At 44.0% G+C, this 12,319-nt stretch overlaps 1 protein-coding gene across 2 annotated transcripts; it reads left to right on the top strand.

The window, feature by feature from the left end:
- Positions 1-3,915: 3,915 nt before the first annotated feature.
- On the top strand, positions 3,916-10,365 carry LOC114788400 (PRELI domain-containing protein 1, mitochondrial-like). Of its 2 annotated transcripts, XM_028976945.1 has the most exons (7): positions 3,916-4,041; positions 4,304-4,472; positions 4,565-4,790; positions 5,501-5,614; positions 6,183-6,261; positions 6,555-6,580; positions 9,073-9,240. In XM_028976945.1, exons 2-7 carry the CDS (start codon positions 4,381-4,383, stop codon positions 9,106-9,108), a joined length of 573 nt encoding a protein of 190 aa, XP_028832778.1. In that variant the 5' UTR covers positions 3,916-4,041; positions 4,304-4,380; the 3' UTR covers positions 9,109-9,240. The 2 variants fall into 2 exon arrangements, with proteins under 2 accessions (XP_028832778.1, XP_028832777.1); XM_028976944.1 differs by lacking the exon at positions 6,555-6,580 and having other exon boundaries at positions 9,073-10,365.
- The last annotated feature ends 1,954 nt before the right edge of the window (positions 10,366-12,319 follow it).

A 12,319-nucleotide genomic window follows, 5' to 3' on the forward strand; every position in this document is an offset into this window, starting at 1 on the left:
GGTAAAGAGCTGGTCCACAGTTCTATGGCCAGGACGAAAACCACATTGCTCCTATTCAATCTGAGATGTTTGACTAACTCACCAACTTTTGCCCCTGAGGTTGAACAGTCCATACCCAGGTATCCCAGCTCTGGCTCCTCCTTTGATTCTGCGTTGGTGGGATTGAGGAGCTCCTCAAAGTTTTCCTTCCACCGCCCGACTATAGCCCCAGTTGACGTCAGGAGCTCCCCATCCCCTCTGTTAACAGTGTGAGCGAGTTGCTGCCTTCCTCTCCTGAGGCATTGGATGGGTTGCCAGAACCATCGACCACAGCTAGCAACAGCCGCCTCAACAATTGCAGAGCAGAACAATCTCCATTTGGACTCAATGTCCCCCACTGCTCTTGGGACACGGAAAAAGCTCTGCCGGAGGTGGGAATTGAAGACCATCTTGACAGGTTTTTCTGCCAGGCATTCCCAGCAGACCCTCACTATACATTTGGGTCTGCCAGGTCTACTTGGCACCTTCCCCTGCCACCTGATCCAACTCACCAACAAGTAGTGATCAGTTGACAGCTCCTCTCCTCTCTTCACCCCAGTGTCCAAAACATATGGTCACAGGTCAAATAATAAGACTAGTCAATCATCGACTTGCGACCTAGGCTGCCCTGGTACCAAGTGTGCCGATGGGCATCCTTATGTTCGAACATGGCGTTTGTTATGGCCAAACTGCGGCTTGCACAGAAGTTCAATAATGAAACACCACTCGAGTTCCAATTTGGCGGTTCGTTCCTCCCAATCACGCCCCTCAAGGTCATGCTGTCATTGCCCATGTGAGCATTGACGTCCGCCAGCAGGACAATGGAGTCCCCAATCGGAGCGCTATCTAGCACTCGTCCCGGGGACTCCAAAAAGTGTGTGTACTCTGAGCTGTTATTTGGCGCATAAGCGCAAACAACAGTCAGGACCCATTCCCAACCCAAAGGCACAGGGAAGCTACCCTCTCGTCCCGCAGGGTAAACCCCAACAAACAGGCTGAGAGTCTTGGGGCTAACAAAAAGCCAACCCCAGCCCTCCGCCACTCACCCGGCGCTACTCCAGCAAAGGAGAGTGTCCAACCTCTTTTAAGGACTTGGGTTCCAGAGCCAATACTATGTGTCTGAGTGAGTCTGACTATATTTAGCCAGTACCGCTCAACCTCTTCCACAAGCTTCAGCTCCTTCCCCGCAAGAGAGATGACATTCTATGTCCCAATAGCCAATTTCCTTTCCAGAGGATCGGACCGCCAAAACTCATGCCTCGGTCTGCCACCCGATCCACATTGCACCGGACCCTTCATGTTCCTCCTGCGGGTGGTGGGTCCACAGTTGGATGACCCCATGTATCCGGTTCGGGCTGGGCCCGGCCACCAGGTGCTCACTCATGGGCCCCAACCCCAGGCTTGGCTCCAGGGTGGGATCCTGGTAACCCTCCGGGCCGGGTACACTTGCTCTTTGTTCTTCCTTCCATTAAAAAGTCTTCTTCAAGGAGGAGTCTATTCTAACCTAATATCTAAAAATTACTACAAAAAATTACTACTTTTTAACATGCTAAATTCCATTCTTAACTCTCATGTGAAAATTTTATGCATTTTTTATGGATAAAGTGGAACGCATTAGGGCCCAGATTGTGCTACCTCTTGGCCACTCGTCGATTGCAACACCGAATGTTGCAGATTTTGATCATTTTGAGCCGGTCTCTCTCTCATATGTAGAGAAACTTATTGCTGAAATGAAACTCTCAGGTTCTCCCTTAGACGTTGTTTAAGTTACACGTTATTCAATCTGGGTTTAAATCGTATCAAAGTACAGAATCGCCTCTATTAAGAGTCTGTAATTACATTTAAATGTAAAACACAATGTTTCTTTTCACAGCTCTATCCAACCTCTTTTCGACTGACTGATGTCAAGAGGTGAATGGCCTTAAATTTCCTGGACCTAAATGAGAATAAGACAGAATGTATGCTTTTTGGTAGTGGTGACCACTGTATTGACCTCGCCCCTTGTGAAAAATCATTTATTACAAACCCAGGTGTTAAAATGGACTCAATTCTAAAAAGGATGCACAGCTTAACAATACTGTAAAATCATGCTTTGTTCAGCTGAGGTGCCTTGCCAAGCACTTTCATTACATGCCTCCTTGACTTCTGGCCTACAATTAGTACAAAATGCAACTGCACATTTTCTCACTGGTACAAACAGGTGAGATCACATAACCCCGATCTTAGCCTCACTAAAACCCTGTCTGTTATAAAGTCTGTTTAAAAATTCTTTTATTTGCTTTTAAAATCACTGAATGGCTCGGCTCCAGCCTATTTGTCAGACCAACTTTGTTCTTACACTCCACACCGTTCTCTCAGGTCTCCAGACCAGAGACTATTGTCTGATCCTAGGTTACATTACAAGCTCAGAGGTGACAGGGCCTTTACTGTGGCCACCCCACGTTTATAGAATGACCATAACAATCAGTGTCAGGTAGGCCTCGACAATTGCTGCATTTAAATCTTTTTTAAAACAAATTAATTTTAAACCCTGGCTTTTAACCCAGTGGTGGCCTAGTGGTTAAGGAAGCGGCCTCATAATCAGAAGGCTTCCGGTTCGAATCCAGATCCACCAAGATGCAACAAAGTACCATCCCCACACACTGCTCCCCGGGCGCCTGTCATGGCTGCCCACTGCTCACCAAGCATGACGGGTTAAATGCAGAGGGCGTTTCGTTGTATCACTGTTTTCTGTGCTGCAGTGTATCACAATGACAATCACTTCACTTCAAAAACAACTTTTGGGGCAGTGGTGGCCTACTGGTTAAGGAAGCGGCCCCGTAATCAGAAGGTTGCTGGTTCGAATCCCGATCTGCCAAGCAAAGCACCGTCCCCACACACTGCTCCCCGGGCGCCTGTCATGGCTGCCCACTGCTCACTCAGGGTGATGGGTTAAATGCAGAGGACAAATTTCACTGTGTGCTGTGCTGCTGTGTATCACGTGTGACAATCACTTCACTTTCTTTTCTTGTGCGATATAACTGTGTTCAAAATATGTCAAGTGTTTCCGCCTAGTGTTGTGTCGTTCCTAACAAATCTTTTAAGAGAATATTTATTTTAAGAATATTTTTTTTGTATTTAAGAATATATTTATTTTCATAGTGGTTCAGTATAGAACCACTATGAAAATAAAATAGAATAAAAGAAGAAGTCTAGTAAAAAGTAGTAAAAAAAGCAAGCAAGCTATAATGCAAGCAAATATTTATGTTCAAGGAGAACATAAGACACAGACATTGTTGAGTTGAGGGCTATGATAATGACCAGTTATGACCAGTAACAGATTAAATGATAGTGATTAAATGAGGAGTCAACAACAGTTAACATTCACATGGTCTGGGTGTGAGGTGTAGTGGCATATCCTGGTGTTGTGTTCAAGTGTACCTCAGAGAAAATGAGATAAAAAAAACAAACTCACATACAGTAGGACACAGCATGTAACATATAGTGTATATAACCCGCAATTTGAGAAAATGACTCTCATTGACTCTCATACTTCACTGAATGTACTGTGGGGGGATCACTCACTGAGCCCAGATTGCAGAGTAGACCAGTTAAATGGCATACCATAGGACACGACACTTAAAATAAGATTTATAAGCTAGTTTGTTTTTACAAATGTTTTTGTTAAAGGAAAACAGTCGCTAAGCGCTGAATGATCCGATGAACGAATCTTTTAGTGAATCTTTTTAGCGAACTGATTCTAAAGATACAGTACATAACCGATTCTGCCTACTGCTAAGCACAGAATGATCCGATGAATGACTCTTTTGAACGAATCTTTTTAGCCAACTGATTGTAAAGATTCAGTACATCACTGTTTCTGCCTACGTCTAAGCTCTCGCGAGAACACTGGCCGCTACGCCGGAAGTGCATGGAGTCGTCAGGCTCGGAAGCGGAGAGGCTCTGAACTGTCCTCTAATGTCGTGGCTGCCGCGAGCTCTTCCACGCTCCTGCGCTGACCGAGACCTAAAGGACGGAGAATAAGTGAGTGTGTGGTTGTGTTCTGGCGAGAACCCGAATAACTTGTCGCCTTGTCAAGTGTTTGACGCCGCGGGCAGTTCCTAGCGCGGAAACTCGATGCTCTTTTACTAATTGATATGACTAGCTGGCAATGAATAGCCGTTTCATTTCTCTTCTAACAATTTAGAAAGAAGTGTGTAATGCAAGCTAAATGTTGGTTTTTGGGTTGCGCGGTTACCTTATTCTTTATTTATTCATAAAGAATTTCTTTATTCGCCATATATAGGTGTTGTGTACAACCGGTTGCTGAATTTGGGCTCGTCACTGGTTGGGCTCACACGTCTGTAGACTGAATTCGCAAGCATGGTGAAGTATTTTTTTAATGAGATGGACATCAAGAGCACATGGGACCACGTCACCTCTGCGTTTTGGCAGAGGTACCCAAACCCTTTCAGGTAGGTTTGTGAAGACTTTATTTTGTGTTGTGCACACCAGTCAACTCTGATGCTCTTCATTCAGGCGTTTACCTTTGCTTCCTCTTTCATAGCACTCATGTCCTCACAGAGGATGTGGTTTTTCGGGAGGTGACACCCGACAACCGGCTGCACACCAGGCGGCTTTTGACCAAGACAAATCGGCTGCCATGGTGGGCAGAGCGTTTCTTCCCTGGCAACCTGTCGCGTTCGGTTTATATTCTGGAAGACTCCATTGTGGACCCTTTGAACAAGAGCCTTATCACCTTTACGTGGAACCTTAATCACACCAAGCTTATGGTGAGAATCTCTCAGCAGGAGTAGTGCTTGAGAAAATTGAAGTTTGAATAATGGGAAAGTTTGAATTCTGTTGAAAAGATGACTTGAATTTTTTTTTTTCTTTCCCACAAAAATATAACCTGAGGTGTGTATATATACAGTAGTACTGACCTCTGATGGTTCACTTAGGCAAGAGCAGCAAACCGTTCACCCAGCTCACACAGATTTCTTAGCCACTTTAGAACTTTCTCATGTTAGCGCTGTTGTGTTGCACAATCAATGAACTGGGTGCCCTCAGGATGGCCAACTTTTTATGATGTTCCTGCCGCACATCCGCCGAATGGAGACACCCAGTATAACATCGGTAGTTGGCATAGTTTAGTTACTAAATTTAGGGTGGGGATGCTGTCTTTTTTTGTGCAGTTAAAACTCTTCTAGGTCCTTAGAAGTAATTGATGTTTTCTTACCAGTCACTTAAAGGTGCAAAATAATGATCTTACTCATACTTTGCCCACAGCAGTGTTAAGACCTGCCTGGATTGTTGCATGCATAAAAATGGTACTAAATTAAACCAGATTGTTGATAAGCATGTGTATTAATGATACAAATAGCAGTATTTTATAAATCCATCCCTAGTTACAGCTGAATACATTTGGACATTTGCTTAGAAACATGATGTCTGATACAGTAAGTTTTACTGTAAAACTGTGTGTATGCCTTTCCTTCTGTAGACCGTTCAGGAGCGATGCGTGTTCCAGGAGTCTGAGGAGCGTCCACACTGCACACAGCTCAAACGAGAGGCATGGATCTCTTCGGGAGTCTATGGTTTTTCCAGACCAATCCAGGTCCTGCACTGTACTGTCAGGCACTTTTCAGACTGAGGCTGGGGATACACTGTGCGGTTATAGAGTCGATATTTCACTGGTCCAGCCAAGTCCCAGCTTGATCGTCCATCATGTGTCGTATAGTGTACATGATGTACAAGCACCGAATCGCCACAACCACCAATTGGCTGAACGTGAGAAAGACAAGCCTCTTTGAAATATAGTCGCCGGTCGTGAGGCGTGTCCTCACTGCACATGTGCAAAGTCAGAACTGAAGTACAAGCAGCATAACATGGAGGCTCGGCTGGTTCAGCTGTGGCAGCAACACACACAAGCCTTTTTAACGTAGCCTCACCCACTTATCATGACCGGAACAACATGGAGAAAAGATATTTAGTGATAAGTACATAAATTCAGATTTTTTTTTTCTCCGCGTGGGATTTAGTCGTCTAATTTCAGTTTGGATGTTTACCAAGCATCTGGAAAAGTCGCACAGTGTATTCCCAGCTTTAGTGCAATATAATGTCATAAGTGAACTGCATCAAAAGCATGACAACACCGTGCATAATGGTAATTTTCCTTGTTTCAGGAGTTTGGGCTGGCTCGCTTCAAGAGTAACCAGGCAAAAGCCATGAAGGGTTTGGAGTACGCACTGGCCAACATTCATGGTATGAACAGCACACCCGTCAGCTGAGGGGGGAACGCGTCAGATGCCTTATTTATTTAGTCATGTTTTAAACAGAATGTTGTGTTTTGTTGTTTTCACACGTCCTTTTTTGCATTAACATTGGTTCTGCTTACATCCGCTCTGATGGTAGTTTTCTTTATTTATACATCCTGTGATGTAAACATGTCTAAAATCCGCCGTGCAGCACAGAGTCTGTTCATGGCTGCTGTGATCACCAGAGAGCTTCTAACTGTCTATGTAATTCTGTCCTCTGCACACCTACTGTAATTGTAGGATTCAGCCTTAGACTCAAAGTGGTGGTAAGTACGTACTTATATGGCATGCATCTGAGGCACATTGTCATAATGCATGCCATAGCTGTTTGTAGGCAAAAAATGTAGAGCTGTCACCCCATGGACGAGCCAGAAGCTCTCTTTCTAGAGTTCTCTGTACAGTGACGTGACAGTAGCTGCTGGTTAGCCTCTGTTTTAGAATGAATTAACCCTGTGTCTGTTCATCATGGCTGAGTCAGATGTTAAAAATCAGTTGTTGAACGAGCAACTGATGTTTTGACCAGGCTGGTTTCTGGTGGATCGCCTCAGCGTAGTCTCAGTAGTAAAGTTCATATGACTATCAACATAAGAAGACTGATTGGCAGGCTTTAGGGAAGATGTTTAGCTTGACACAAACAACTTGCAGAAGTCACAAATGCAGTGAGGCACGTAGAATGAGCTGGGGGTAGATCGATGGGTGAATTAGCAAACTGAGCATCGGTGTTGCATAATATTAATATTGTTCATAGGCAATCAGCCACTATCTATGTAAGGTTAGATGTTCACTACTTCTATTCTCACGAAAGCGTGGATAGTTATTCAACAGTCCTGAACGGTTTATTATCATTCACTCATGTTAATGAGCATCTCATTCAGCGGCTTTTGATGGTGACAATAGTGAAAAAATCTGCCGTGGAGGTAAAAACAGACTCTTCAAACACACTTTGTTTTCTCCTGATATGAAAATTCTGAATAAGTTTTTGGCCTCCATCTTAGTCTCCATAACCGCGACAGATTTAGTGCGTCCAAACATTTGCCTGGGTGTATGTGCTTCTGTCTGTCGTTATATTGCGGTATTAAATAATACTTCATGAAAGGATGTGGTGTACTACTGCATTGTCTGCCATCACCTGGGCAGTGGAGGTATGAGCTGCTTGCTTGAAAATGAAAAGTGTCTGGGTGTGGTTGAAAGACTCGTAAGATAAGTGGAAATGATCATAAATAGTCTCCCGTTTGCCTTGCGAGACAAGAGTCAAGACACCCCTCTCACTTTCTTCCCTTTGCCCACCACTGTGTTTGTGCACACACCTTTGTAGGGTGTTTCGTCTCGGTCCTTTACCTCTTCAGATGCAGGACATCTGTGGTGTAGTCACTTGTGTTGGACGACCGTGAGGCTGTGATACAGACGCACAAATGCAGATCAGAGACAGACACTGGGGACAGTTCACACTGCTATGGCTGGTAACATTCAAAAATGTGGCTTTGGAGTTAATTCATACTTCTGTGTCTGTGCGAAGTACAGTAAAAGTTGAGGCGTAGCAAACCCCCCCTGTCCCCTCATACCCCACACTCATGCCCCATGGCATCAGATCTGGACTCTTGCCCTGCACCCCACGTCTTGCATTAGTTATTCCCTGTCCCATTTCCAAGAACTGCATGTCCCTGGTTTTAAGATTCTGTTGCAGTTGGCAGGGGACGTCGAGTACCATGGCCGGCGTTGGCAGTGCCAGTTCTCTTTCCAGAGAAAAAGCTCTCTTTCCCTCCCAGAATGCACTGGGGTTTCAGTAAGACTACATCATTTGTTTTGTCCTCTCTTTCCTGGTCATGAGGCCAGGTGACCGCTGGAGAAAGGACAGGACCATGAAACGGGTGTATTTGCATGCCTACTCACCGGCATGCCGCCCTTTTTTTTACCGACTCTGTATGCGGACTATATTTAATAGCTGACCTACGTATACTGTACAGGCTATGAAAGAGAACCTAGGTAGTTCAATGGCGATAGGGTCTTCATAGTCCAAGGCAGTGCTGTCCCCATGTTGACGTGTGCCTCTCCTGGACTGCTTGGTTTCCTCTCCACTTCTAAAGGATTTGTGACTCCAAATTGGCCGTAGGTGTGAGTCTGTGTACGTGTGCGCCCCTGCGCTGCACTCAGACTCCCAGAATGGGTTCCAGCGGCCGCAGATTAAGTGAGCAAATGAGCGGGAAATGAAACAGGGTGCAGAAAGTGATCTTGTTTAGCTCCAAGTTGCTGCTTAGACTCCACAGACGGACTTTTAATGAATGTTAAGCAGAGCCACCGGTCAAACGCTTAGAATAGTTGCATCTTTGCAGGTCGACCTGTTCATTGTACAGGAAAGTTCTACTTTTCTCCTGTAGAGAATCCTGTACAGTAATTAAGCTTTAGTTTTAGTTAGTATAGCTTAGTTTAGTGTGTATATACATATACATTTTTCTTTTATGATTGCACTATGGGGGGGTCTGTGTGAAACATTATTTCAATACGCGGTATACTGCGTATACTGTTGTACTGACAATAAACCAATCTTGAAACTTGAACAATTTTTTTGCATGTGGAAGTCTGGTACTGAAACGCTCGTGTCTCTCCCGTTCAAACAAATAAGTATGAAACGGACTGCACTGTTTTTTAAACCGCAGCTGCCAGGTTTATAGTGTCATGAATTATGTTGAAGTCAAACAGGCTTGATGCTTTGCAGAAACTTGCGAATAATAAAAATGATTAATGTCACTCTCTCTTTCAGGAGATGCACCCCACTGGCACCTCAGGGACTCAGTGAAGGACGCATCTGAGAAGGCAAAGGAGGCTGCAATGGCCGCCACGGAGAAAGCAAAGAACTTGGCCTCCGCTGCCACCCCACAGAAACCCAAGCAGTACGTGTGATTCCGGCCCTGACGTGCAGAGTGGAGGACACACGCAGACCCGGGGGGGTTGGGGGGGTGTGCTTTCCCACTAACTAGAGCCTTAAAGGGATCAAGACGTGTTTCTTCTTTTTTTGTTGTTGTTTGTTTTCTTTTTTTCGGTGCTGCTTCACTTCCTGTCAAGTGAAGCTTCGTCTTACTGTCGTCTTTTTTTTTTTTTTTTTCCTTTGATGGATGTTACGGTATGACCTCTCAGGTACTGCACCATGCTGCAGACAAACTTCAGCGCTCGGCTGCTAACCTCTACAGCACTGTGACTGAGCTCAAAACACGAAGGCAGTCACAGCAAGTTGGAAACGTGAAAAAGTGGTGAAAAGAGAAATGATTTGTGATGCTCATGTGGTGTTTGGGAGAGTGTGTGGCCAAACACACATCCCTGTACTGAATGCTCTTGTCAGTGGTCCCTTGCATTCCTGTCTGGTTGGTTTTTGTTCTGGGTGACGGTTAATTAGTGTGACTTGATTGTGACACAGTTTTCACACCAGATACAACATCTTAACGTGGTATGCCGTTCTCTCTGTAGACCAGTGAAATAGGCTCCTATTACACCCCCACCCCCTTTTTATGTTTATGACTGACTCACTCGATTTGTGTATAGATTGTTTGTTTAAGCAGAGCTCTTTACAGTTGCTTTTAAAAAAAAAAATAATTTATTGCTCTTTTTCGATTATCGTATAATTGAAAACAGCACCATATTCTAATGAAGTAGAGCTATATATATATATATATATGTATATTTTCATTACTTTTAAGTGATTTAAATGACATGTTTTGAAAATCCGTCGGACAGAACAGTGGGGTTGTGGCCTGGGGGTCACATGGCATGGTAGGTATCCATATGGGCTATGCTTTATTTAAATGGAACATGTTTATCTGCCTAGCATTAATTGCACCAAATGGTTCCTGTGCTGTACTTACTGCAGCCAGGCTTTGCAAAGCACTTGTCAGACACAGAACGCTTGAATGAATGTTGCTGGTAGAGAATATTTACTGGAGAAATTTGCAAGAACTGATCCATAGAATTTCAGTTTTCAGAAAACTTGAAAAAGAAAATCTCATATGATATGACTGATCACATCTTTCATAAATATTTAATAAATTATATTCTTACTTAATCTGGTGTTTGGTCTTTTTTTTTTTTTTTTGTCAATTTGTTCTTCACTGCAGGGCTGACCAGTGAAATTAGACATCTAAAAAAGAAGGGTAGCAGCTTAGTGGGCTACACACTTGCCTACGAACCAGAAGGGGGACAGACTGTCCCTGTAACTACTGATTGTAATTCACTCTGGATAAGGGCGTCTGGTAAATGCTGTAAATGTTCATTTTTTTAAAAATCTGAAAACAGTACAGACCTGTGCTTGATGACGAATGGCAACTAACCTCTGAAGTGCTATTTCGGCTATCAGCCAAAAGATGGCGAAATGTAGAAACTGTCTTTGAAAAATGTAGGAATTGATGCTGCATCATGTTGACTTCTGGCCAAGGCTGTTTTAAAATGTAAAATGTGGGATGTATTGATAATTGTTCATCAGTTTTGATGATTAAATGTATGTAGTCTAACATTACATTATTATTAATGGATATGTGATCTGCTGGCCTTCCATGTAGAGTAGTGAGGAACAAGATGATGCTTCACATCTATTTATTTAGATCTGAGAACTTATTGTTCCATACGTGTAAATGTTTTTAGTGGTATAGATGTTTATGGGGTGGAGTGTGTGTTTGAATGTGGAGGGCATGAATATTTTTCTGCGAAATAATCAAATGAAAAGGCGCACATACAGATACGTAGAAAACATTTTTAATTATTTATATTACAATGCAAGAATACACAATACCTTCAAGTGTCTGCTACGAAAAGTAGCCAGCGCCAGGTACTTAATGTGTACACGAAAAAGAACTTACATAATATAACACATCTTCTGTATGCATATTACACATCTAAAGGAAACATATTCACAGGTCTCGGGCACAGAACACTCCCTGCTCAGTGTTTGCCTGGCAACAATGCCAAGTCCCCCAGAAAGCCCTGTTTAATCTCAGTATGCTCCCCCCAGCGACCATGCACACGAGTCCCGTGGGTTCGAACGCACGGCTCACTCACTCAGTCCCTCCTGCCCCCCAGACGCCAGAAAGGGGGCATACAATCTCACCACAAATACTCAAATGTGAGGCTTGTGACCTTTACTTGTTTTTAATAAAAACTGGAATCTCATTTGTGGCCCACAAACAGCATTCATCTACGTCCCAAACTAACATTGCAATCGGGAGGTTCTGTGCAAGAGGGATTTTTTTTTATTATTATTTATTATTCTAACATGTCACTCAGTTGTTCTTTGACCAACAAACTGAAAGAGTACATTTTTGCTACTAACAGTCATGTATTTCTTTGACATGGATGTAAACTCTTCATGAGAAAAATAGCTTTTTTTTTCAAAAAAAAAAAAACGAAAACTCTTTTGCTCTTATTCTCATCATACTGAGAAAGAGTGCAGACGTAAAAAAAAAAAAAATAAAATAAAAGAGAAGAAATCAAAGAAATGTCCAAACAAACAAAAAAAAATAAGTTGGTCACAAAATGCACCACAGAGTCGAAGCAATCCCGCTTTTCTGTCCACCCAGCCCCCAGCACCCTCACGCAGAAAGCCCCTACATGGTCGTTCCAGAGAGCCGAGGGATCGATACTCGTGATCCTGCGACGCACATCTTAACACTATGGCTGGGACGGGCACCGGGAGGAGGCAGGAGAACACCTCAAGCTGCCATAATTGATTGGTTTGCTCTCCTCCCAGTGACGCGTCTTCTTGTTAACCCCGAACGGGCATGGAGGGGTCGGTGCTGAAAGCTGCCATGACGGTGTATTTGTTAACGGGAGGGAGCAGGGGGCAGAGAAGCCTGGTGGCAGACGATGAGCGGCATGGCTGAGGTTTCGGAGAGTCCGAACGAAGACCCCGGGCTGATGGGACAGCTGGGGGTTTCTCATACGCAACTGTCAGAGAGGGACAGTCTTCACTTCTCAGCACTGTTTGGCAAGGCATCTGAAGAGGCCTCGGGATGGATAGGAGGCGG

The sequence above is a fragment of the Denticeps clupeoides genome, chromosome 4, assembly GCF_900700375.1.
Source record: "Denticeps clupeoides chromosome 4, fDenClu1.1, whole genome shotgun sequence".
Taxonomy (NCBI): domain Eukaryota; kingdom Metazoa; phylum Chordata; class Actinopteri; order Clupeiformes; family Denticipitidae; genus Denticeps; species Denticeps clupeoides.

Excerpts from the sequence above, each read along its gene's own strand:
- LOC114788400 (XM_028976944.1), top strand. The coding sequence starts at position 4,381 with ATGGTGAAGTATTTTTTTAATGAGATGGACATCAAGAGCACATGGGAC. Across the intron at positions 4,473-4,564 it reads AGGTACCCAAACCCTTTCAG|CACTCATGTCCTCACAGAGG; the intron begins GTAGGTTTGTGA and ends CCTCTTTCATAG. Across the intron at positions 4,791-5,500 it reads TTAATCACACCAAGCTTATG|ACCGTTCAGGAGCGATGCGT; the intron begins GTGAGAATCTCT and ends TTCCTTCTGTAG.